The 26,444-nt window shown below is 44.3% G+C and overlaps 1 protein-coding gene and 1 long non-coding RNA gene across 2 annotated transcripts in view; both read right to left on the reverse strand.

Moving 5' to 3' along the window:
• Positions 1–19,109, reverse strand: part of LOC102015566 — a 92,259-nt gene extending 73,150 nt beyond the window's left edge. Inside the window, exons 1-5 of the long non-coding RNA XR_001232056.1 lie at positions 18,532–19,109; positions 16,640–16,718; positions 15,965–16,038; positions 12,029–12,149; positions 11,232–11,309 (exon numbers count right to left, since the gene is read on the reverse strand). This is a non-coding gene — a long non-coding RNA (uncharacterized LOC102015566). The remainder of the gene's footprint in view (positions 1–11,231; positions 11,310–12,028; positions 12,150–15,964; positions 16,039–16,639; positions 16,719–18,531) is intronic.
• Positions 19,110–19,898: 789 nt separating this feature from the next.
• LOC102015346 lies at positions 19,899–21,118 on the reverse strand. The gene is made up of 4 exons (XM_013507701.1): positions 21,081–21,118; positions 20,363–20,970; positions 20,016–20,215; positions 19,899–19,982 (listed from the first exon to the last, which is right to left on the reverse strand). The coding sequence occupies exons 1-3, from the start codon at positions 21,116–21,118 to the stop codon at positions 20,085–20,087; spliced, it is 777 nt and encodes a 258-aa protein (XP_013363155.1). The 3' UTR covers positions 19,899–19,982; positions 20,016–20,084.
• Positions 21,119–26,444: the final 5,326 nt, after the last annotated feature.

Consider the following 26,444-nt stretch of genomic DNA (forward strand, 5'->3'; position numbering starts at 1 on the left):
CCTGCCAGAGCGAATACTGAACCGAATAGATTCTATTAGCTCTGTGTGTTACTTGCTTGCTTCTGCTGTCCAGAACGTGGACATGTCCTGTGTCAGATACCAGGAAGCATAGAAATATTTTCTGTCTCTTTTGGGTTTTTGTCCTACTCAACTCTTCAGTAGAATATAAACCTTTTAGGGCAGAGACTAGTTTAGCACTTTTCAGTAATCAAACATAATTAATTACCTACTACATTAATCAGCAAATACTAGTTGAATGCCTATGCTGAATCTGGCGTAGTGCTAGGTGCTGGGGATATCACTGTGAGCAAGACAGACAAAAGTCTCCTTGATGAGCTTATATTCTGGTCAGTATAGAAAGGACTACAAATACAGAAACAAATCATCATGATGTCAGATGAGAAGGGCAAGGCTACCTTAATATGGTTATCAGAGGAAGTCTCCATGAGGAGCTGACAGTGGCAGTGAAACTTAAGAAGAGGACCAATGCATTTGAAGAGTTAGCAGAACAGTCCTGGAAGAAAGAATATCATGTGAAGAGGAAAAACACCCATTCACTAAGTGAAAGCATGATGAATAAGCAGAATGACGTTTTTCAGTTTTATTTCAAAAGGGTTGAGAAGCCATTAGAGGTAGTGAACAGCTGAGAGTGACATAATCTGATACACATTTTGAAAGACCACTCTGGGTGGTGAGTGAAGAACAGGCTGGAGGGGAGGCAAACACAAGCATTTTAGGAGGTAAGCAGCCCAGAGGAAAGATGAGGGTGGTTTCGACTACGGTGGTTAAGGGAATGTGAGAAGATCATTACCGGTATATGCCTCTGGGTCAGGATGGTAGAAATTCCTATTGGTAGTGGCAGGTGAGGGGGAAAAGTAGAATGAAGGATAACACCCAGATCTTAGCTTGTACAACTGAGTGAATGGTGCTGACAGTTAATGAAATGTGAAATAGCAAGGTAAGGGGGGACTGAAGTTTAGATTCGGACAAGTTGAGGTGCCTCTGTCCATAGGGACTGGACATAGTCAACAGACAAAGAAATACATGAGTCTTGAGTCCACAGCAGGGGCTGGGTCTCAAGTTCCTCCATGCTGAGCACTGAGAAAGGACATGTAAAATGTATAAACCACGTTTTTAAAGAAACTGCTAATACAGGAAGTCTTGTTGATCAGTCCTTGCATAGAGTGATCCTGGAATTAAAAGGAGCATGGAATTATGATCGCTCCGAGGACTACTCCTGGAAGTATAGCCGTCTGAATGTTCTTCATGTTACCAATTGATGGCCTGATGTCCTTTTGAATGTCTGGAGGAATGGAGTACGTTGTAGGACTTGTCAGGACTTCCCGGGACTGTACAGCCATGATGGACCGGCTTTGGTGTTGGGGTCCTGAGTTTCATTCCGTAAAAGCCTCAGAGAATGTGAAACGGGGGTAGACGTTCATGAGCAGTGACATTTCACAGGTATCCGTGTAGTCTGCTGTTAGTTGCCCCTGTGTGGTCCTACATAAGGAAGAGATGAAAAGCCTGTGCCTAGCCAATGCATATGTTTTTTCTGCTGCCTTTTCTCCGTATCCTTTGCTCTAATAAAACTTATCCGTGAGGGCGGAGGATATGGCTCAGTGGCACAAGCGCCTGCCTGGCATGCGCAAGGTCCTGAGTTTGATTCCCAGTACCAAAAAAAAAATTATCTGTGAATAAAATGTACATTTGAGACTTATGAGTCCTTCTAATGAGTCACATAACTTCACGTGGCTGTGGGAACCCCCAAACACACCCACTGACCTCTAGGAGCTTTCCTTTTAGAGAAGACTAGAATATATATGAATCAACAGTAATCCAAGCAGGTCAATATAGTACAGTGAGCCTGAGGACAGGAACTAAACCTTTATGTGTCTTTGTATCCCCAAAAGAGGCCTAGGTAACTGAGAAGTTCTCCATAAATGTTTGCTGAATTTAACAGAAGAGGTGGAGCCTTCTGGAGGGGAAAGATTTTGAAGAAGAGGAGAAAAAGGACATGTCAGCTGGAGAAAACTACTTGATGTAGGCCCAAAAGCAAGGACAGGCAGGGCTGGGTCACAGAAAGCACTTCTCTGTCTGCCTGTTCCACAGTGCATGATTCATTTGCCAAACAGTGGGCATTTAAGTTTGCCACTAGCACCTTTGCCCAAGATTGCTGCCACACCCTTTTCAGTGTCTCCCTGCTTTTTCCAATGTAATGTTAATGATGAGAGGTGATGGGAAAGCATACTTCTTGTGTTTCAAGTCATTTGCAAGACAGTATTTGAGGCTGAGATGTCTAATCCTAAACCTCACCACATTGAGAATGGTTAGCTTGGCTGCTCTCCCTGTGATTCAATGATTAAAATTCCAAATAAGACCATAGTAACTCTATGCACATCGAATTCCATATGTCAGATCCAAAATCAAAACCTGAACCTATGTATCTCTTTTGTTTGTTTGTTTGTTTTTGTTTTTCTTCCGGTACCAGGAATCGAACTCATGACCTTGCGCTTGCCAGGCAGGCGCTTTGCTGCTGAGCTAAGTCCCTAGCCCCGAACCTATGTATCTCTATCATTATAGTCTGGCCACATTTCCAGGGCAGCTTTTGAACAAAATAGATGAAGAGCTACTTCACCAAAAAAAGAGGTTCAGGTGAAGGAAGACATGGATACAGAGGAAAAAAGAACACACTTTAGGAAATGCACTAAAACATTTCAGTCTGTATGAGCAGGAGAGAGGATGGAAGGTTTAGCACATAGACTTCAGAGATCATCTAATGCAATCGTCATGCCTACCACCCCTCTGCAGGAGAGTAAGAGTTTTGTTTAAGATCACATGGCAGTCCAAAGCTGATCCAGGACCAAAACCCAGGTTTCCTGATTCCAAATCCAGTGCTCTGCCACATTTATTGCCCTATTTAGTAGTTCTATAGCTGTAAGGATCATTCCCAGAAAAGGGTGACAGAGTAAATTTCCCAATTAGCTCACATCGCTCAGTGAAGCACGGTAAGGGCCAGAACAGGGAATGGTGGCAGAAGGCCGAGGCAAGGCATTATAATTACAATGGCTAAGTGAGACATGTTTCTGACTGCCTTATGGGAAAACTTTACTTTTCAGCTTTAAGCCAAGTCAGTTATGCTCTGTGTCATAGGGTGGGGGTGGGGGTCAGGGAGAGGAGTGAATAAAGCAGACCTTCTTGCTGGTGGTGGTTCGTGGCCAGACTATTAATTGGCAAGCAAAAGGAGAGAGGTAATTGCAGATGCATGTGATGGCAGCAGAAAGCTCTGGCCCAATCAGCACTGCCTGGCGCCCAGTGCTTCCAGCGCACAGCAACCCAACCGGCCCGAAAGCTCAATAGGACAGGCTGCAAGAGCGGAACCTGAGCACCGGCTCCACACCCTGCCCAGGCTTCTCACTCAGAGGTGCTGAGGAGTGGGCTAAGCTAGTTCATCAGCACAGTGAACACGAACCCAGGCGACAACCCGGCAAGGATTTGGCTGAGGATCAAAGTCACTTCCTACGTGGGGCCCCCAACCCTAAGCCGTACTCTTGCACAGCTAGGGCTTCCACAGAGGACCACAGGCGGCCCCTGGGCCAGCAGTAGAAACGTAAAGAAAAGCCTATGGGCAGTTGAAGGAGCCTCTGATGAAGTCTAAAATGTGGCACCGGGGCTGGGGATTTAGCTGGGGCTGGGGATTTAGCTCAGCGGCAAAAGCGCCTGCCTGGCAAGCGCAAGGTCATGAGTTCGGTTCCCGGTACCGGAGAAAAACAAAACAACAAAAAAATAAAATGTGGCACCTCTGTGGGTACTACATCAGGGAATGAATGAATTGTGCATTTAAATCACATTCTTACATAATACCTGAATAACTTCGAAAACCAAGGCTTCAAATCCTTACAATAAAAAAGCATTATCTTGTCATTACAGTAAGTACTCATAATTCTGATTGAGGTGAGTTATGGCAGCGTTTGAAATATTTACACTTGGACAGATAAAGGACTCATCCCTCAGGCAGAATGTGTAAACACTATTTTGATGACATACAAAATGTACGTAATGATATTACTTGCTTCCCAGATTTCCTAACCCACTCAAAATTTTTCTGCTCCACGTAATCACCATCACATCCTTCCTTATGTTACGCTCCTCTGTTTTTCCTTCTCTTCCCAGGACATCAGGCCTTCAGTAGCTGCTTCCCCTGTCAGTCTGTCTGAACTTCTTCCCTCCATGCCCCACTGTGATCTCTTCCTGTTGCTCCTCCTTTGAACAGCCAGGAACCTAGATCACAAAAGTCTTTAGAGCTATGTTATAAACAAAACGCTAAAAAAGTCTGCAGCTCTAGTGCTATTTTTGTGTGTTTGGGGGGAAATTTTGAATGTCTCTTTTCAGGCTTGAGGCAAATTTCAGAGAACGAAGGGTACTGGACATTTGGCCTGAGTACAACTGCTGTGCTACTGAATATCTGCCCAAGAGCAGGTCATGCCTCTAGCCCCCTTCCTCACCCAACTCTCTGCCTCCAATAGTTCTGAATGACAGAAAATTGGAAAGAACAATTAAGAATAAACATGAGAGCCAGGCATGGTGGCACAGGCCTGTAATCCCACTACCCAGGAGCCTGAGGCAGGAGGATCACAAATTCAAGGCCAGCCTGTGCAATTCTGCAAAAGCCTGTCTCAAAATACAATTTTTTAAAAAGGTCTAGGAAGCTGGCCATGGTGGTGCACACCTGTAGTTCCAGCACTCTGAGAAGTTGAAGCAGAAGGATCAGAAAACTTAGCCTCGCCTGAGCAACTTAGAGACTTGGTGAGTATATTAGTTACTTTCTCATTGCTGGGACAGAAAACCCGAAATCCACAAGTTAAAGAGGAAAGGTTTATTTAGCTCACATTTTGCAGAGGTTTCAGTCCATAGTCAGCTGGTTCCAAGGCAGGGTGGCATGGCGCAGAGGCACGGTGGCACAGAAACAGGCAGACAGGAAACAGTGAGTCTACCTTTTTTTCCCTTTTTATTCCATCCGGGTGGTACCACCCACACCCAGGTCAGGACTTCCCTCTTCAGTAAATCCATCACCCACACCCACCAGCATGCTTAACCAATAGGGGACTAATCCAGTATCACACACCCATGCTTCAGTCACTCCCAAATGCACTACCTATGAGTAAATGAGGTTTTGGGGGAACATCTGGAAATAAGCCATAACAGTGAGACCTGTCTCAAAATGAAAAATTTAAAAAGGGCTGGAAGTATAGTTCAGTGTAAACACTATTTTGTTTGGCAATTTAATCCCTAGTACTGAAGGGAATTTAACCCCTAGTACTGAAGAAAAAAATAAAACGGTTAAACATGTAGTTCAGTGGTAGAGTGCTTGCCTAGACTGTATAAGGCCCTAGCTTCAAAGCCCAGTACCAAGAAAACAATAATAATAATCAAAGGGAGGCCAGGCCACATTCTTGTTTTAGAAAATGAAGCAAGAGCTGACAAAGCAGAGGTGACCCTAGCTTGGGGAATTTGCTGTAACCTCTGACAAGGAGCATCTCCAAGCTACTCCCAGAAGACCCGAAAAGCCAACTTCTTGAGCCTACGCAGACCCTGAGAAAAACCCAATGACATTAAAATATATGAATAAATAAGCTAAAGTACCTGGTTTTTCCTGAAACAGTAGTCCAGATATCAAAGGCCACCTCTCCCAAGGACATACATCTTCCAAATATCACAGAACATCCAAAATCCATTGACTAGCTCCTGAAATCTCCTCCTCGGCGCCCATCACCTCCTCTGGCTACCATCCATTTTACTGACAGCACTTGACACAAATGCAGGCTTATAAATTCAGGGCCCCATAAAAGCCAAACAAAAGAGACACAACTAAGTTCTCTCTACCTGAACCATCTCAATTTCTTGTGCACCCTGGCTTAACCCACTTCAAAAATTTAGCATAGGAAGAAGAGGAACTTCCCTCGCTCACCCACTCTTTCTAAAATGTCTGATGTTAGCCTTGGGCTCGCTCTCAGGAAGCCTGAAAGTCCAGCATAAGACAGGAGGCACAACACTTTAAACCTTGAGACAAAAGGGCAGAGGACAACTTTGGCTTGACATTGCAGAGAGGCAGAAAACTTCTTGCCTATTTTTCACTATAACCAGTTGAAAGTCCGACATTCAGAGCATTTACTTACTGAGATGACTGGGGCCCCATAATGACTGCCCATTGCAAAGGACCAAGCTATGTCTTTAAAAACATTTCTTTCAAAGGCAGGTCACATTACCAGTGAAGGTCTGAGAACTTATATACACACAGAAATATTTTTCTTGGGGTAGACTTGATGGAAATTTCGACTCTTTCAACTTCTAAAGAAACCAGTGAGAAAGCCTGGCTGGTGGTTAGGGGCTCTCCAAGGACCAGGGCCTGGGTCCTGTGTACAAGCTCACCCCTTACTCCACAGCTGGAGCCCGGTTATGCTGGGAGGAGACAATCTGAGACGCTCTCACATCTCTGACCCAGAAGGCCTCTCTTTTGAGCATTGCCCAACGCTCCTGTTATACAACATGCAAAATAAATAATCAACCTTAAAAGTCAGGCAGCCAAAGCTCTACTCAAATAATAAGCCCTTTTACAAGCTGCTTATCATCTGCCAAAATCAGCTCTAGAGGAACACCAGGAACTCTAAATTCTATTGTTCTCATTAACTACTTGGGAGAGCTCTACAGGCTTCAATGGCTTTATTGGTTTTCTAAGAGACAAAAAGGCAAAGGTTTCCTTCTACCCACACCCTGCCCTTAATCTCCATAATTTAAATATAACCCTAGTCCCCCCATCTCTGAGAGGCCCCTATTAAAAGAGTGACCTAGAAAAAGGCCCAAGACTTTTCTTGGAAAATAAGCTACTCTCTGCTTCTCTCCTGCCTGACTGCTGTGGTGAGGATGGGAAGAGTCTAAATGTCAACCTTTTCAGAAAATTTATGGGGAGGGAAGGAGTGGGCAGGACAGAGGCATCTGAAGTGTACTCTTTTGCCTGAGAGAGTCCTCTTACTTAACTGCAAAAGGAAAGAGTAGCTTGGCCCAAGGAAAGCTATTCAAAACCATGTTTGCTGCCCTTGGGAAAGCCTGACAGCACACTGTTTGCCCAGAACAACTTCTGCGAGTTTCAAAATACAGGAAGGGGCCTTTTGTTAAATGGTCTTATTAAGGAAATGTGATGGGAGAAATCTACTCTAAAACTCATTTCTAATGAATCACAAATGGGATTTTGATATTTATTTAGTATTAATATCCCAGACCTGGCAACTCTCAAATACAAAACTCAGAATTTTCCTCCTCTACAAAACCTTAATACCTTGCTTTTTCCCCTCTATAAAACCTTAACACCCTGCCTGAGGAAAAAGTCAGGCAGCCAACGTCAGGCAGTCTTTGGGGGTAGACTTGATGGAAATATAAGCTCCCTCCTATAAAATCAGTCCCTTCCTCTGCTAGACTCCATACAGACTGACACTGTTTCATTCATGAGCTGATGGGCTTTCCGAGAGCACAAACCAAGACTCATTCATCTCTCTACCCTAGTATCTAGCACAGTCCCTAGAACGTTGTAGGTGGTCGTTAAATCATTTAATTGGTGATAATATTAACAACACTTGTCGTTAACATTGAAGTGCTCAGCAACTCTCTGCTTAATGTCCTGTTTTTTCTCATTTTCCAAGTGATCTCATCCAACTAATATGTGACAAAACACAGCTATAAAGTAGGCAATTAGACTCTGTACCCTTCATTCTTAACCAGTACAGAATAGTACACAGGACTGGATGAGTGATTCAGTGGAAGGGCTTACACGCATATATAACTATTAAACAAGGACTTAAACTGGTTTAATTTCAGAACCTGGCTTATTCTCATACAAACTGATTAAGCTACTCTATACTAAGCCCAGTGCTAAGCATTAATGATACAAAGATAAAGATATCGTCATATTTCCCAAGGAAAAGAGAAATAAACAATACAAGCTTATTGAGTGCTTACTATGTGCTAGGCACTGCTGCAAGCACTTTATACATATTAATTTCTATCATCTTCACAAATCTCTATTAGAAAACCTCAGTGATGTTATTATTATTAAACTGACACAAGACAAATGAGAAGCCAAGAAATGGGAAGATTAAGAAGCTTTCAAGAAGAATCACTTGAACATAGCAGCTGTGTTAGTCAGCTTTCTATTACTGTGACCAAATACCTGAGCTAATCAACTTATAAGGAGGAGATGCTTTCTTCTGTCACACAGCTGCAGAGGTTCCAGTCCATGGTTACGTGACCCATCATATGGAGGGACAGTACATCATGGCAGGGAGCATGTGGGAGAGAAGCTACCTCATGAAAGTAGGCAAAGACAGAGAGAAGAAGGGCCAGTGTTCTGCTACCCGCTTCAAGGGCCCCAGTGATCTAACATTTTGCAACCAGGCTTTACCTCCCAAAGGGTCCACGACCACCCAACAGTGTTACAGACTGGCACCATGCCTGTAGCATATGAGCCTTTGGGGGACGTTTAAGATCCAAACCATAATGGCAGCCTACTCCAGAGCACATATGCTTATCCACTCTTCTGCCTCTTTAGTTCCCAACCACACAGCACTCTAACATAATGTGATACGTTCTAGGAAGGAACAAGAGAAAATGCAATGAGATTCAGACAGGAAATGATTCACTTTGCCTGAGATAGGATTTAAGGATGGCTTGCAGAGCAGATGACACATGAGCTGGGCCTGGAAGACAAGAAAATAGGAAAGAAAGTCATATAAAAACACTACATTTCGGGCATGGTAGTGCATGTCTATAATCCTAGCACTCAGGAAGCTGAGGCAGGAAGATCACTATGAGTCTAAGGCCAGCTTGGGCTACAAAGTGAGTTCAAGGCCAGCCTGAACTACATAGCGAGACTCTGTCTCAAAAAAAAAAGACACACACACAAAGAAACACTACATGGACCACAAAAACTTCCCTGTGTTTTCAAAGCCATCACTTGTAAACATAAAGCTAAGAAGCAAATCTAGCACTATACTCTCTTCTACCAAGGAAATTATTAGCGGAGCCATAGCCTGAATTTTCACGCCAGTTTCCCCACTTGGTTCAAACTCTGGCTGAGCTTTAGTCATACTCATAGTAGCTGTAAGGATCTCTTTCCCTCTCCCTTCCATACAATAGCTAATGTTTCTAGAAGGACACACACAGTCTCCCTGCAGTGCAACAGAGGCCAGACCCTCCAAAGCTGGCAAAGGAACTGGAGTCAACCCGTGGGCAAGAAAGACAACTGGGCCTCACTGTTCCAGTTTCTTCCACACAAGAAGATACTCTTATCTTTGGCTAACTGCAGAGGCTGTGGGTTGAGTTTTATTAAAAGATATCCATGGGTTTCCTTACAGTCCATTCTGTTCAGATCTGTTGCTACATCCCCTCTTGTCGCACTCAGTGTCCTTGAAGATTACTGGGTACTACCCCAAGAACTTCATGTGAAAAAGGCCAAGTGAACCTCAACTCCCAGTGAGTTCTCACGGAGCAAACTTTCTATTGCTTCCCCACTCCCGATGCCCCGCTTGACCTCACACACCATTTGAGTTATTACCTTGTTTCTTCACCTCTCTGTTTAGCAAAAATCTTCAAAAATTTGTCTGTGCACCCTGTCCATAATTTACCCCTCCCTTTCCCTCCTGAAACATTCTAATCATGCTTTTGTTTACTGAAACAGCTTTTTTCAAGGCCACTAGTGAACTCTATGTTGCTAAATTCTATCAAGAATTTGCAACCTTCAGCTCCTTGGCCAAGCAGAAGATTTTCTGTTTGTTACTTTTGTGGTACTGGGGCTGGTGGAATCCAGACCCTCATGCATGCTAGGCAGGCATTCCACTCTGAGCACTTAGTGGCAACTCCATCCTTCTACTCCCAGACTAGAGTTGGTGGCATTAGCTTGGGCATAAATGCTGCATCACACAACTCCAGGGGGCACCAGTCACACGGTTATCAATGTTATTGGAGTTATACAACACGGCGGCCCTATCGTCCGTGATTTCCCTCTTTTCCTGTATCTGATCTATTACCATATCCAGCTGAATCTACCTTCAAAATATATCCCCAAACCTAGTATCTTTTCCTCATTCAATTTCAACCATCCTGGCCAGGGCCAGAATTTACTTTCCACAAAACAATCAAAGTGATCCTTTTTGATTATTTTCTTCAATTACAGCCATTTCTTTCACCTTCATCAATCCCCTTCCTCTTTGCTGACAGTCTCTCTTCCAGAGCAAACCTTTTATAAAATGTGAGTCAAATTGCACCACTCCTTTATACTCCAAATTCCTCAGTACTTCTCATCTCTCTCCAAGTAAGAAAAGTTCTTATAATGACCTGTAAGTCCCTGAATTGTTTTTTCTTTCTCTTTCACATTTATCCCTATCTAATAGACTGTGTTTTATTCACGAATCTTACCTATTGACTGCTGCCCATACATGAATATAAGTTCCACGAGGTGAGGGATCTAGCTGTTTTATTCACAGATGAAGACTTCGCATCTACAAAAAAACCTGACACAGTGTATGCGCTCCATATACATCTATAGACAGAATGAATAAAGCAGTTGGGAAGGGGGCAAGTTCTGACATACGGACCAGAATCATCCAAAAACACAGGATGACAAGTGAAATGGCATTTGAGAAGCCAGCTCATGCTGGGACCAAGTCCAGTCTCAGGAGATGTTTAGTTCCTGTTTCCTACTCTTTATTTTCCTATTATTTGACATGCTTTTCTGCTATTTGACGTTTTATCTGAGGAAGTCTCCTTTCTTTTATGGGGGTGGGGCGGGTGTTGACGTAGCTGCACTAAGGAGCTCCCCCTGGTGGAAGCGACTTCACCAAAGCAATGGAACAGAAACATTGCTAGAAGTTACAATGGGAATCACTGGGGACAAGGGAAGTTACTACATTTCACAGGAAAAGCCCTCCCTAGAAACAAGGGAAAGTAAACGCTAGAGTTTAAGAACATGGGGATAATTATCTACTCATTTCACTGTTGAGCCTCCTTTGCATCTGACAGCAAGTAAACTTCACTCAAAAGTTGAACACATGTACCTACTCTCAAAGAGTTTAAAATCTGAGAGAGGATATAAGCCGTGAATACAAACCAGTACAAAGTAATGAGTACACCTGCGAATGTGTGATGTGCGCCAAGTAAAAGGAACAAACTGAAGAGGTATGACTTACCTAGGAAAGAGAGGAATTGCGTCCAGCTTGTGCAGATCCTGGAAGGCATCTGAGGGAAGGGTGGTTCTTCAGCTGAACCTTGAAGGACAAAATTCTGTTAAGAGAGTATCTTAGGTAAAGACCTACATGTTGGGAAGGGTGTGCCATGTGGAATTCCGCGTAGACCAGTGAGGTTTGTAAAGGTCACAATTTGTGTGAAAGAACTGAAACCCTTCCTGAAAAAGAGAAGAGAGTCAGCAAGAGCAAGCTCCTTGGCAGGGGGAAACACAGGAGGAGACCAAAGAAAACCATTTCCCCTTCTCCCCTTGGATAAAAAGAACACTACTAAAAACTCTGGGGGAAAGCTAAAGAAAATTAAAATCCCTCTTCAGGAGGCTGAGCTGGGAGGATCACAAGTTTGAGGGCGGCCTGGACAATTTAGTGAGCTTGTCTCTCAAAATAGAAAGGACTAGTGATGTCGCTCAGTAGCAGGGCTCTTGCCCAGCATGCATAAAGAACTGGGTGACACTCAAAAGAAGAACAAGTCAGAGCAGGAGAAGGAAGAGGAAGGGGAAGAGACGGAAGGAAGGAAGGAAGGAAGAGAGGAGAAAAATGCCATGATAAACAGTCCAGCTTACAAAATACAGCATTCTGAATCAACACTACCTAATTGAAACAGGCGTAGGCATGTGAGGTCTATTCTGTCGTACCAGAAGATATTACCTAAAGAGCTAACTTTGCTTTCCATTCCATCCTCCCTTCCATGTCCTTTACAGGGAAATGCCAGCATGCGTTCTGAACCCACCTACCCTCTTCACCTCTCGAGGTCAAGCCGCCATCATCCGTCTCCGGCGCGGCGCACCCTCCTCCTGGCGGCCTTCCCCTCTGGCCCTGCCACAGCCCACACTGCACACAGCAATCAGGTCACCCCGGAATATTCTGCAGGGCAGGTAAGTTTTATTAAGTTTCATTTTTGGAAAACAAGTTTTATTTTCCATTTTTAATTTTGAAGTAATTATAGACTTACCAAAAGAGTTACACAAATAGGACCAAGCATCCCTGTACACCCTTCATCCAGATTCTCCAAGTGTTAACATTCTACACACCATAGTACAGTGTTATAAGTCAGTAAACATTATTATAACCAAATCTATAGATTGTGTACAATTTTCTCCAGTTGCCTCGCCAATCTCCTTTTTTAATTCCAAGGCCACATCTGACTTCTTAGGCTCTTTTATCTAGAACAGTTCTCAGTCTTTCCTGTTTCATTATTTTTCATTACCATAACATTTTTAAAATATACTGAGTAGTTTCAATTCGGGGTTTGGCATTTCATTATGAGTAAGTTTAGATTATGCATTCTAAAAAGAATACTACAGACGTGATGGTGCGTCCTTCTCAACTCCTCGTATCAAGAGGCACACGATGTCATTTTGTTCCATAAGGATCCCTGGGTTAGCTGGTGTCTGCCAGGTGTCTCTAAAATAAAGTGACTCTTTTTGCCTTCTGTAATTAAGAAGCATTTTTATGGGCAGATACTATATAAAATTATATAGATATTCTCTTTGTCTTCATGCTTTTGTCCATTAATTTTAACATTCATTGATGATTCTTGCCTGCAACAATTATTACTGTGGTAACTGTCAAATGATAAGTTTCTATTTCCATTATTCCTTCTATATTAGTTACTTAGAATTCTACTGTGAAAAGTACCTTCCTGTCTTCCCCATTCATTTATTCAGTTATTTCTTTACATTAGCATGGATTCTTATTCTATTCCGTGGGGAATAACCCATTACTATCATTGTTCATTTTGTTGCTTACATTGTCCCAGATATCACCATTAGGGACCCCTTCAAATTGACTCCTGTGTCTTTTTGATAGGTCTCCATTATTCCATGAGCATTCGTACTTTCTGGCAAAAGAAGGCATTCCAAGCTTAGCTTATCCTCTCCCTGACCTAATCCTAGAATCAGTAATTTCTCTAAAGAGCACTAATTACTTTGATTTGGATAATGGAATTTTTAACACCAACATATGGCACATGTTTACCATGTGCAAGGTCCAAGGTTCAACCCCTAGCATCAAAAATAAATAAATGGATTTTTGAAAACCCAAGAGCTGAGTACTAGGTAGCTCAATGGCACTGAGTGATCACTACTTCTAGGCCTTCTCTGCAGACGGAGATAGGAAATAATATATGTCCACTTCCATTTCTATGTCTATCTCTGTGGGAACGTGGAATAGAGTGGTGTGTATGTGTGCACGTGTAGAACAGTGGGTTCACACTAATACCTCTGATCACAAGGCTCATTCTAGTCTCCTTTTTTCCTTGCATGTAACTTTTTCCTCTGACATAGTAAAATCTGGCTCTCGTTATTCACCATACAGTCACTAATTTGCTCAATAACAGAACATACCTAGATTCAGAATTATTAACGCATGGCCCAGTGAGAAACAAACCTATGAATTGTAGTAGGAAGCCTCTCATTCTGAAGTGCGGTCCCTAATGCGGCAGCATTAGCACCACTTGGGAACTTGTTAGAAATGCAAATTACTAGGCCCCAACCCAGCCCTACTGAATGAGAAGTTCTGGGGAGGGACCAGCATTCTGAGTTCTAAGGAGCCCTCTAGGCAACTCTGATGCACACTTTAGTTTAAGGACCACCATGTGACAGTACACAGTCAAAAGAGTTTTCCTAAATCGCTCAGGTTAGTCAGTTAGGGCTGCCGTAACAAACACCATACATGGTGGCTTAGACAACAGAAACCGACTTCTCACGGTTTTGGAGGCTAAAAGCAAGATCAAGGGGCCTGTGTTTCGTGCCTTATGTCCCCTCCTCCGCCCTCTAGGGAGCAGCACAGCGGCTCCAAATCCCTACCTAGCTAGAACCCCCGCTTCTGTCATCACATCTCCTTCCTCCCTCCCTGGCTCTGCTGCCTCCCCCTTCACAGAACCCTGTGCAGCGTGCCCACGGGGGTCTTCAGTCTCAAGCTCCTTCTCACATCCACTTGGGTCTGTAACATAACATATTCCAAAGTTCTGGAAGACTGGGACATGGACACTTTTGGGGACCCTTATTCCGTTTATCTCTCCAATTTTTTAATTAAAACTTATATTTTTAAAAACTACAGAGCGGCAGATCATATCACTCTCCCTCTTAAAATCACTAAATCGCTGACCTCTATTCCTAGAATGAATCTAACCTCCTTTCCCTTCTATCTTCCCTTGGTTTCAATCTATTCTTCGAACATCCAGATCCTTCCTGACGTCAAGGCTTTTCCACTTACTATAATCTGTCTAGAATATTCTTTCCCCAGCTCTTTTCATGGTTGCCTCATTCTTCCAATCTCGTCATAAAAGTTACCTCTTCAAAGAATCTATCCCTGATTGCTAGTTATGTAATAGCCTTCTTCAATTACTCCAATTTAAGCCCATTTATTTTATTATTCACCACAGTATATAATATAGTCTTACATACCCCACTGTACCTATTTATTGATCCATTTTTCCCACTAGAATTAAAACCCCACGAGAGCAGAGATTGAGTATATCCTGCTATAACCGTAACATTAAGCATAGTATCGGTGCAGAATTGGCACTTTAAATTCATCTATTTGAAATGAATGAGGGTCTGGGGGTGTGTAACTTAGTGGTACATTGTGTGCTTAGAACAAGCGAGAGGGTTCAATCCCCAGCACAAATGTAAGAAAAAAAGAATAAATGAATGATACTCTAGTCTGGGCAGAGAATGTAAGAAAAATACATTACTGGTTTAAATAGAGCAAACAAAACCACGTACATTATTTTAGGTGTTGCTCATTCGGACTTCCTAATCCCCAGGACAATTCAAACAACTTCTTACTTGTAATTCATTCATTCAACAAGTATTTGCTGAATACCTAACATGACCTCATTGTTATGGCTTGTATCTAAATGTCTCCCAAAGCCTCATGCAGTCATAGGTGGGGCTTTTTGAAGGTGGTTGGATGTAGGGTGTGTGCAGCTGGGATCGACTCACCAGTCTTAGGATTAAAGTTGTGAGTGCTACCCAGCCCAAGGATAGCCTGGATAAAATATAAGGGACAGAAAGAGCTGCTGTGCTCCTTGCTGGCTGCTTGTCACTTGCTGCTACTTTGCTGCTTGCTGCCTTCTGCCTGCTCCGCTTTGCCATGGACTGTTTCTCCTCTTGAGATGTCCCCTGCCATGCCACCCTGCCTTGAAGCCAGCCAGCAATTAACTGAAAGCTCTACAAACTATGAGCTAAATAAGCCTTTCCTCTTTTAACTGTGGGTGTCAGGTACTTGGTCTCAGCAACAAGAAAAGTAACTGAGACACTCATTTAATCTTCACAAAAACCCTATTATGTAGCTACTATTATTGCCATCCCTGGCTGACAGATAAGAAAACTCAGGTTCTGAGAACTGGCATTGCCAAGGATGCAAAGCTATCAAGATGCTCTATGTTAGGCACAGTCAACACACCAAAGAACACGTGATTGTGGCCCTGCCCGCTCTAGTGGAAAGAAAGGAGCGAATCCAAGATTTACCATGCCGCACCTTCAGATATGACAGAGGTCTGTAAAGGGTGTGCTGAAGTACAAGCACAGGCAGTGAAATCAGGGTAAAGAGTCAGAGGAGGCTTCCAAGAGGGGGAGACACTGGAACCAAACTGGAAGCACAAGTACATCTTAGCCAGCTGAACCTAACTCCAGCTAGCTGTCTATTGATAAGGCGTACAGGGTAGCATTTACCTTGATTTCTCGGATTTCTCACGTTCCAGCCTTCACTTTAGCTTTTCAGGATAAGAAATCCAACGTAGAGTCATCTGGAATTACAAATCCTGACACATGCTAATACAGCTCAGGAAAGAAAGAAGTTTATAAATCAGAGTATCAATTTGTTAATAAAATCATGTTTCCTTTCCCCATAGCAATGCCTGCTGAGAGTTTTCTGCTGAGCCTAGAACAAGGGTCTTCAGACATTTTCCTTAAAAGGCCAGAGTAAACATTACAGGCTTTGTGAGCTATAGACCACTTCTGTCACAACTATGAAATGTTGCCATTGTGGAACAAAAGCAATCATAGAAAATGTGCAAATGGGTTAAGTGTGTCTGTGTCACAATAAAACTTCACTGACACATATAGCTGCTGGGCTACATGGTCCCCAGGCAGTAGTTGGTCCACCATCGGCCTAGAATAAAAATAAGAGGTGGAGTTTTATGTTGCAAATGCTTAACTGCATCCGGACGTTCACTGATCCAACAGTATCAGATCAGACAGTCCTTAGGCAGAGGTCTCTCTTTCCAGATTGGTATTTAGAGGGACATTGTTAACCTTTGCCTCTAAAGTCCTTCTTTTAAATGGCTGACCACCCCCCCAAAATCCCACACCATTTGAAAGCTCTCAGTATAAGGAAGCTCTGCTTACCGGGAATGCCACAAGGGAGTGGGCGGCGTACCCCTGCGCACTGGGCAGCCACTTCCCGAGCTCCCTGCTACTTCATTCCCTGAGGTGCGTGGGGAAGAAGGGATTAGTCTCCGTCCTTACGTGTGTTCCTCAGAGAAAGTGACAGATTTAACAATATGAATGATTACAAGAGGCACTAGCATGGAAGGCCCATGAGTAGAGATTTTTTAATTATAACTTTTCCTTTTTACAAAAGCAGTATATGTTTGAAAACAGTCAACATAATTTTTTTTTTTTTGGTTTCTTTCAGGTACCGGGATTCGAACTCATGACCTTGCGCTTGCCAGGCAGGTGCTGTGCCACTGAGCTAAATCTTCAGCCCTCTAAAACAGTCAATATAAACACATTCCTGCCACACATAAGTCATCCCTATTGACAGCTTAGTCTATATCCTTCCAGAGTTTTCTAAGTATGCCTACTACATATATGCACTTCCACCAAAATGAGGTAACAGTGTTTGTAACATTTTGCAAAGGCTCCTCAGTAAACAACCTTCTCTATTTCATGTAAATTTTCATCTCATCTAATACCCACCCATATTCCAATTTCAAAACTGCTCTACAGTTTGTTCAAATCAGCATCCAACCTCAGACCACACGCTGCATCTCACGTCTCTCCTCATTTAGCCTGGTGTGCTTTCCCAGAGCAGGTATTCCATTTCCTGCTATATCCCTTTAAAAGTTCCTGGTACATAAGAATAACTCAAATAAATCTGTATACGCAGTAAAAAGTCAGAGGGCTGGGGCACTCATTTAGATTTTATCTCACGGATGCATGACCCATTATCTCCATTTTATCAATAATGAAAATAAAAACCGGAGAAGGGAAGCGATTTCCAAGGTCACGAGTATCTGTCAAATGCTTTCTGTTCCTCTTTGGATTCTATTAAACCAAGAACTGGCAGACTTTGCTGTGAAGGCCAGATAGCTAGTATCTTAGAAATGACGGACCAAAATGCAAAACTGAGGATATCACGTAGGTATTTACATAAAAAGACAAGACATGTTTCCCCCAAATTTTATTAATGAAATTTAAAATACAGTAATAACTGACCACAAAGTTTTGTAAAATAAGTCTACCGAAGAAAAGAAGGGTAACATTTTGCTTACTGAGGCTGAAAGTTACTGTGCCCTCTTAGTAAAATGATTTTAATTGTTCCTCTGAAAAAAAATTCTTAGCGCACAGGTCACGGTTTGCCACCCCCGTACTATGCCGTGCAGCTTGTCTGTGACTTTGTTTTCTACCTTAAAAACGTGAATAAAAGTAAAATCCGTCTTACTGAACTGTTGCATTTGCACGCTGGCTTACTGAAGCTACATGAACCTAAAGCACCAATGAGGAAAAAAATTCTCCAGCTACTCCTTCGAAAGGTATATATTGTCTCACTCCTCTTAGTATCTAACTGCTGAGCAAGCCTGCTGTCTTTTCTTGAAGACTGACAGAAGGTAGCTGCACAGGAAGTTAATGCGGCCGGACAATTTAAAAATCAATGAATGTGAGGCTGGCGATTGCCCCATGGCAGGACTGAGTCCTCTCTCAAATAAGAATATACTATTTAAAGATATGAAAGGAAATGTCCAAAGAGTTAAAAGAATACAAAGTAGTTGCTTTGGGTACACAGAGAATGGGGAAGAAAAAAGAAATTCCTTTAAATTAAAAGCAAATCTTGAGTATTTGACTTTTAAAACTATGGAAAAGGATAATTCTGATAAAACGAAATGAAGAGGCATATGGAGACTCTTTCTAGAAAAGGCTACGCGAATACTCCCCTCCATCCCCGCTCCCCAGCTAGGTGGGCATCTCCGCTCTGCGCCCCACACCGCCCGCCTGCCTCGCCCCATCGCAGTACTTACCTTACCCCCTCCACCACAGCGATCTGTTTCTCCACCTCCTGGCAAGAGACTTGTGTTGTCCGCAGGGAGAGACCATCTATCATTCATTTCAGTTCCTAATCTTCATAATATTCACAAAGCTCTCTTTCTAAGTGGGTGAAACTAGATATATCAAATACATCCAAAAATCAAAGTCTAGGCAAATTAACATCACAAGAAAATCCCAATCAAAAATATAGACAAAAGCCAGGCATGGTGGTGCACGCCTGTAATCCCAGCACTCTGGGAAGCTGAGCCAGGAGAATCACAAGTTTGAACCCTGCTTGGGCGACTTAGTGCCTTAATTTCCCAAATAAAAATTAAATTAATGGGGGCGGTAAGGTTTAAGGTGAAGACGTTGGGTTAAATCCCAGATCCACCCCTCCCACACACACATAATAAAAAACTGTTGGTGAGGACAAGAAACTGGAATCATCATACATTTATTGGTAGGAATAAAAACAGTGCAACCACTTCATAAAAGAGTTTGAAAGTTCTTTAAAAAGTTAAATATAGCCAGGCATGGTGGTGCATGTATAATCCCAGCACTCAGGAGGCTGAGGCAGGAGAATCACCATGAGTTCAAGGCCAGCCTGGGCTACATAAGCAAGCTCAAGGTCAACCTGAACTGCATAGTGAGACCCTGTCTTAAAAAAAAAAAAGTTAAATATGCAGTTACCGTATGATCCAGCAATTCCACCCTTAGGTAGAGATCTGAAAACACGTACACACAAAAACTTGTACCGAATGTTCACAGTAGGAGCATGCATAACCAAAAGTGGAAACAAGTCAAATGTCTATCAGTTGACCAATGGAAAAACAAAGTCGGTATATCCACATAATGTAATACTATTCAGCCAGAAAAAAAAGAATGGGGTACTGATAATGGATGGACCTTGAAAAGTATGTTATGTGATACAAGCTAGGTACAAAAGGCCATATGCCGGATGCGTTCACTCCTGAATGTCCAGGAAAGAACAACTATATAGAGACAGAAGGCAGATAAGCAGGCACTCAGGGCAAAAGATGAGGCGGGTGATTAACTGCAAATAGGTTTAAGAGAATTTGGGGTTGGGAATGATAGAAATGTTCTAAAACTGCATTGGAGTGATGGTTGCACAGCTCTCTAAATGTGTTAAAAATATACTTAAATGAGTGAATTTTAAGGTATGTAAAGAAAGCATAAAGCTGAAAAAAATCCCTCAGTCTAATCTTATTTTCGTTTAGGCATGTTTTTTTGAGACAGGGTCTCGCTGTGCAGTTCAGGGTGGCCTTGACCTCACCACGTAGCCCAGGCTGGCCTCGAACTGGCAGCAATCCTCCTGCCTCAGCCTCCCAAGTGCTGGGATTACAGGCGTGTGCCACCATGCCCGGTGATATTATTATTCAGTTTGTCTCTAACTCACTCCACCGCCCCGCCCCAGAGAAGCTAAATCACAAGTTTGAACCCTGCTTGGGCGACTCAACCCTGTGCAGAACTGTGGTGAACGAAGTTTCTAAGGCACTTTTGTTGGGTGAGGCTTGGAGTTGTGCTGCTAGAAACACGGAAGGCAACATCTCTCTGCGAAGCTGACAGACGTCTTGAGGTCTGCGGCGTTTTCCGGTGGGTGCTGTGCCTGTGGTCTGGACGCTCCCTGGCCTCTGCCACTCTGCACGCCTACAGCCCCTATGCCAAGCAAGAACTGCACTCAGAGATCAAATTCACCTCTTGGAACGCTGACGAGAGCCAGCTGAATTTCCATGAAAATGTTCACCAACTGAACGACTGCCTGAAGCGGGTGGGGACCTACTGGGCATTTAACTTAGTGCTTACTGGGCAAGGATGTGAAGCCGGCTAAGGAAAACGTGCAAAGCCCACGCCAGTCCCGCTCCGTGGGGCCTGCGGGGCTAGCACCGCGCGTCACGGGTGCGGCGGGAGGCGCGGCAGAAGGAGCCGTCCCCGAGGTACGGGGCCTGCAGGGACAGAGCCCTGGGGCGGCGTCCGGCGCAGGGCAGAGCCGGCCACAGTGCCAGGGTGAGGCGTCTCCTCCCAGGGCCTCCTGGCACCCAGGAAACTCACGCGGCTGAGCCCGGACTTCAGTAGCTTCTGTGGTTCCGGCCTCAGCCTCGAGCCCCTGCGGAGCTAAAGGGCTGCGGTGGAGGAAGGAAAGCAGCCCGAGCCGGCTGGGCATGCACCTCGGCGTTTCCTGGTCCCAGCGGTCTGGGGCTCCCCGGCCTGACCCACGACCCTCATAATCCCAAATCAGCCTCCTCTCGAGGAATACGCCACTTGCCGTACCGCCCCCTGGTGGCCGAACGCTAGAAGCGCCGGTGCCGTGGGCTGTAGCCAAGCCGAGCCGAGCCGAGCCGAGCCGAGCCGAGCCGAGCCGAGCCGAGCCGAGCCGAGCCGAGCCGAGCCGAACCGACCCTAACCGAGCTGACCTGACACGAGCCTACCCGAGTGGAGCCAACCCAACCCGAGCCGAGCCGAGCCAAGCCAACCCGTGTCGAGCCAAGCCGAGCCGAGCCGAGCCGAGCCGACCCGAACCGACCTGACCCGAGCCGAACAGAGTCGAGCCGAGCCGAGCATACCCGACCCGAGCCGACCAGAGCCGACCCCAGTCGAACCGACTCTACCCGAGCCTTCTCGAGTCGACCTGACCCGACCCGACCTGTGCTTACCCGAGTGGAGCCGAGCCGAGTCGAGCCGAGCCGAGGCGAGCCGAGCCGAAATGAGCCGAGCCGAAATGAGCCCAGCAGAGACGAACGGACCCGAGTCTTCCCGAAACGAACCGACCCGACCGGAGCCTTACCAGGTTGAATCGACCCGAGCCGACCCAAGCCGAACCGCGCCGACCCGAGCTTTCCCGAGTCGAACCGACCAGACCCGAGCCTTCCCGAGTCGAACCGACCCGAGCACACCGGAGTAGAGCTGAGCCGACCAGACCCATCCTACCCGAGTGGAGCCGAGCCGACCCGAGCCGACCAGAGCCCCACCGAGCCGACCCAACCCGAGCCTACCCGAGTCGAACCGACCAGACCCGAGCCTACCTGAGTGGAGCCGAGCTCTCCTGAGCCGAACCGATCTGACCCAAGCCGACCCGAGCCCCGACGAGCCGACTCAACCCGAGCCTACCCAAGCCGAACCGACCTGGCCCGAGCCTAACCGAGTAAAGCCGAGCCGAACCGAGCCGAGCCGAACCCAGACGAGTCGAGCCGAGCCGAGTCGAGCTGAGACGAGCCGACACGACCCGAGACTACCTGACCCGAGCCTTCCCGAGTCGACCTGACCCGACCCGAATCTACCCGGGTAGAGCCGAATCGAGCCGAGCCGAACCGAGTAGAGCCGAGCAGAGCCGAGCTGACCCGATTCTGTCCGAGTAGAGCCGAGCTGACCTGAGCAGAACCGATCTGACCCGAGCCCAGCGGAGCCTACCCGAGTCGAGCCGAGCCGACCCGAGCCGACCCGAGCCTACCCGAGTAAAGGCGAGCCTAGCCGAGCCGACCCGACCCGAGCCGACCCGAGTGGAGCCGAGCCGACCCAAGCCTACCCGAGCCGAACCGAGTCGAGCTGACCCCAGCCTACCCGAGTAGAGCCGAGCTGACCTGAGCCAAACCGATCTGACCCGAGCCGAACCGAACATACACGAGTCGAGCCGAGCCGAGCCGACCCGAACCGATCTGATCCGAGCTGAGCCGACCTTAATCGATCTGACCCGAATCGAGTAGAGCCGAACCTACCCGATCCTACCGGAGCCGAGCAGAGCCGACCCTAGCCTACCCGAGTGGAACCTACCCGACCCTAGCCGACTCGAACCGATTTGACCCGAGCCGAGCCGAGCCGAGCCGAGCCGAGCCGAGCCGACCTGAAACGAGCTGAACCGACCCGAGCCTACCCGAGCCAAACAGACCCGAGCCGACCCGAGTCAAACCGAGCTGACCCGCCCCCGACCCAGGCGGAGTGGAGATGGCTAATCTCCTACATCATTTTGAGGGCTCGCGGTGTGATCTTGGCGACTGTGATGGAAATTCCTACGCGAATGACACCAGTCTGAACTAAAGTGGGTGGAGACCTTGGGTTTCCACCATTTTTTAGTTTCTTCGGAGAGGGAAGAGAACCCCCCAGAGTGACAGAAAGGCCAGAGTATTTTGAACATGGATTCTAGCTCTCTTATGCAAATAACAGAACAGAATAAGGAAGTTTAAAGAGTATTTTTGTTGGTGTTTCTTTTTTTTGTTTGTTTGTTTGTTTTTTTTCTCCGGTACCGGGAACCGAACTCACGACCTTGCGCATGGCAGGCAGGCGCTTTTGCCGCTGAGCTAAATCCCCAGCCGCTGTTGGTGTTTCTTAAAACATGTATTTGCAGCCAAAATACTGTGAGCTAATTATTACTTCTCTGAGACTCAGTCTCCTAATCTAGAAAGTAAAGATACTAATAGTGCATACTTCACAAGGTGTTTATTAGAGCTAAATCAAATAATCCACCTGAAGGATTTTAGCAGACTGGTGAAAGCTCGTTGTTTAATTTGTTTCTTAGGGTTTAGCAAATAATTAAGAGTAGGTGTCTGCCTCATGATTCAGGGAAATGAAGGGATTTTGACAACATAAGCTGAGTACATACTTAAGCAAATTACTCATGAAAATCTATGTGTATAAGAATTACAACCTTCTCTCCCCACACTTGGCCTGGACAGGGAGATACAAAACCACAGTAAACAGGACTTTACTAATCCATGTCTTCATTTGCATTGCCTTTTCAGAACTCCACAGGTGAATAGTTCTTTCATAGCTGGATTTCCCCTCAAAACCCATCAACCCGTCAATGCAAAGCATCAACAGCTTGCACCCGAAAATGCTTGGAATATCTCCCCTTAAATTTCTCCCTGATAGAATCATTATACATTACAAACTTGTACTAATTTTAAAAACTGGAAAAAACATGTTATATATCTTAAATATTAAAAAGTTCCTCCCCTTGCAGATTCCACCATGGCTATACTGTTGGCATCAAGATTTTTGGCCAATCCCAATCAAATCCCCACCCTGAAAGACCCCCCCACCTTACCTCAGACATCTATTTCTCAAGTTTCTCCCTGAGGTACTGCTACAGCTTTGCCGGGTGGTGTTGGCCCTTACTGAAATAAGCAATAAACACCTTTTCATATCAGCAAGTGTCAGTATTTGACAGTTCTGAGCACCCAATGGAGATTCAGTGGAAGCTGAGACCTCTCTACCACAGCTCAAGACCTTCAACTTGGAAATTGTATGCTCCTTTCAGACCCCGTAAACCTCTTGCAATAATGGTAGAAAATTTACTTTTCACATTGATTGGAGCTCTGATCTCTTTCCATGAGTTCTCAGTTACTAAAGATACCAGACTATTGCCCACACGTCATCCCGTATGAGAAACTATTCTTGACTCCCTAGACTATTGGGCTCTTCTCTGTATTCCAGCTATCCTCTGGCTCACCCTTACGTGGCCCTCACCTGTCTTGTCCCCAGTGAGCCACTGTACATAACAGCAAGTCTAGTAAGACAAGAGTTCTCTGCATTGTACTTGTAAAGTTGGCTGGGACTCAGGTGATTTTTATGATAATATCTATATTTCTCCTGCAGCCACCACACCTAAGCCCCTCCAACTATACTTGAGTTTTCTTGATTCATTCAAGCATTCTAATAGTGCACTCAAAAGAATTTCATCTTTCCCTCCTGCTAAGTTATTCAGGTTTTATATTAGTGCCCCTTATTATTTTATCATCAGATATGTTTCTAGATTTCCCCTTCTTTTTCTTTTTTAAATTTGTTTTAAATATTATTAGTACATGTTTGCAAGTCATGCAGTTTACACTCATCTTGGGCGGTGGTTCCATACACATCGCAGCTTGTTTCTTTTTGTTTAATTCCCTTTCTCTTCCCTCCCTCTCCTTGCCTCCTCCTCCTCCGGTTCCCCTATCACATTATTTGGTTTTGGGTTTTTGGTTTTTTTTTTGGTTTTTTGGTTTTTTGTTTCCAGTACTGGGAATCGAACTCATGACCTTGAGCTTACCAGGCAGGCACTGTGCCGCTGAGCTAAATCCCCAGCCCCCCATTTTTCATTCTTGTTTATATTACTGATCTTGGCTCGTGTTATGGCATATAATGTTTACATTCATTGAAGTTATTAGGTTCCTGTACCTGGCATATCTTTATTGTACTTATTTTCCCTTCCCCTCCTCCTCGCTGTTGGCATTTTTGCCCTTAGACCACTTCCCTATTTAAAGAGATCCATCCACTTGTTGCCATTTATCCATCCTTCATTATTCTCATTGTTTGTACTTTGTGTCACTTAAATGAGAGATAGCATACCATATTTAAGCTCATGTGTCTGGTTAATTTCACTCAATGTTATATTTTTGACATGCATCCATTTTCCTCCAAATGTCTCCAATCTGTCATTCTTTATAGCAGAGTAGTATTCTATTATAGATAGATAGATAGATAGATAGATAGATAGATAGATAGATACCACATTTTCTTTACTCAACCATATGTTGGTGGGTATACAGGGTGTTTCCAGGATCTAGCTGTTATGCGTTGTGCTGCTATAAACATTGATGTATGCATGTATCACTGTAGTACAATGTTTTAAGCTTTTTGGGGAAGATATCTAAGAGAGGAATTGTTGGGTCATATGGAATTTCTAACTTCAGTTCTTTGAGACATCTCTACACTGATTGCCATAATGGTTGTGCTGTAGTAGTTTACATTCCCACCAACAACGAAGGAAGGTTCATTTTGCACCACAGCCTCACCAGCATTTGTAATTGTTTGGTGTCTTAATGATCGCTATTCTTTCTGGAATGAGATGGAATTTTAGCGTTGTTTTAATTTGCATCTCTCTAATGGCCAGAGGGGTTGAAAATTTTTTCATGTATTTTTATTTCTTCCTCTGTGAAGTGTCTGTTCATTTCTCTTGCCCATTTCTTGACTGGATCTTTAATTTTAGGTAGTTTAATTTTTTTAGTTCTTTCTACATTCTAGATGTTAGTTCTTTGAGGAGTCGCTGGCAAAATTTTTTTACAATTCTGTAGGTTGTCTCTTTACTGATTGATTCTTTTGTTGTACAAAAGCTTTTTAGTCTGATACAATGCCATTTGATTTTTGCTGTTATTCCCTGTGCAATTGAGGTTCTGTTTAGAAAATCCTTTTCTACACTTATGTCTTCAAGTGTTTTACCAGTTTATCTTCCAGTAGGTTTAATGTTTCTGTTTTCATATTTAAATCTTTGAGCCATTTTGATTTTAATTTAGTGTATGATGAGATATAAATGTTTATTTTCAATGTGCACACAGATAACCGGTTTTCAAAGCACCACTCATTAAATAGGTTGTCTTTCCTCCAACCTATGCTTTTGGCCCCTTTGTTGAAGATCAAATAGCTGAATGTGTTAGGGGAAGTTTCTATGTTCTCAGTTCCGTTTCATCAATCTATGTATCTGTTTTTGTTCCAGTACCATGACATTTTTATCTCTACTGCTTTGCAGTATTTGAAGTCAGGTATTGCTATCCTCTGGCTTTGCTCTTATTGCCTCAAATTGCTTTTTGTACTTTGGATATCTTCAGGTCCCATATGAATTTTATGAGTTTTTTTTAAGATAGGTAAAGTATGCTGCTGATATTTTCATTGGGACTGCAGTGAATCTGTACAACAGTTTTGGAAGTATGGCCATTTTGACAATATTGATTCTGCCTATCCCGAAGCAGGGAACATCTTTCCATTTTCTGATGTCTTCTTCAATCTCCTTTTTCAGACTACTGTAGTTTTCTTTGTAGAAGTTTTTCACTTCCTTGATTAGGTTAATTCCTACATATTTCATTTTTCTTGAAGCTATTGTGAATGGTATTATTTTCATAGTTTCTTTCTCATCCTGTTCACT

This window comes from Chinchilla lanigera, unplaced genomic scaffold, assembly GCF_000276665.1.
Source record: "Chinchilla lanigera isolate Chin_1 unplaced genomic scaffold, ChiLan1.0 scaffold00133, whole genome shotgun sequence".
NCBI classification, from domain to species: Eukaryota; Metazoa; Chordata; class Mammalia; order Rodentia; family Chinchillidae; genus Chinchilla; species Chinchilla lanigera.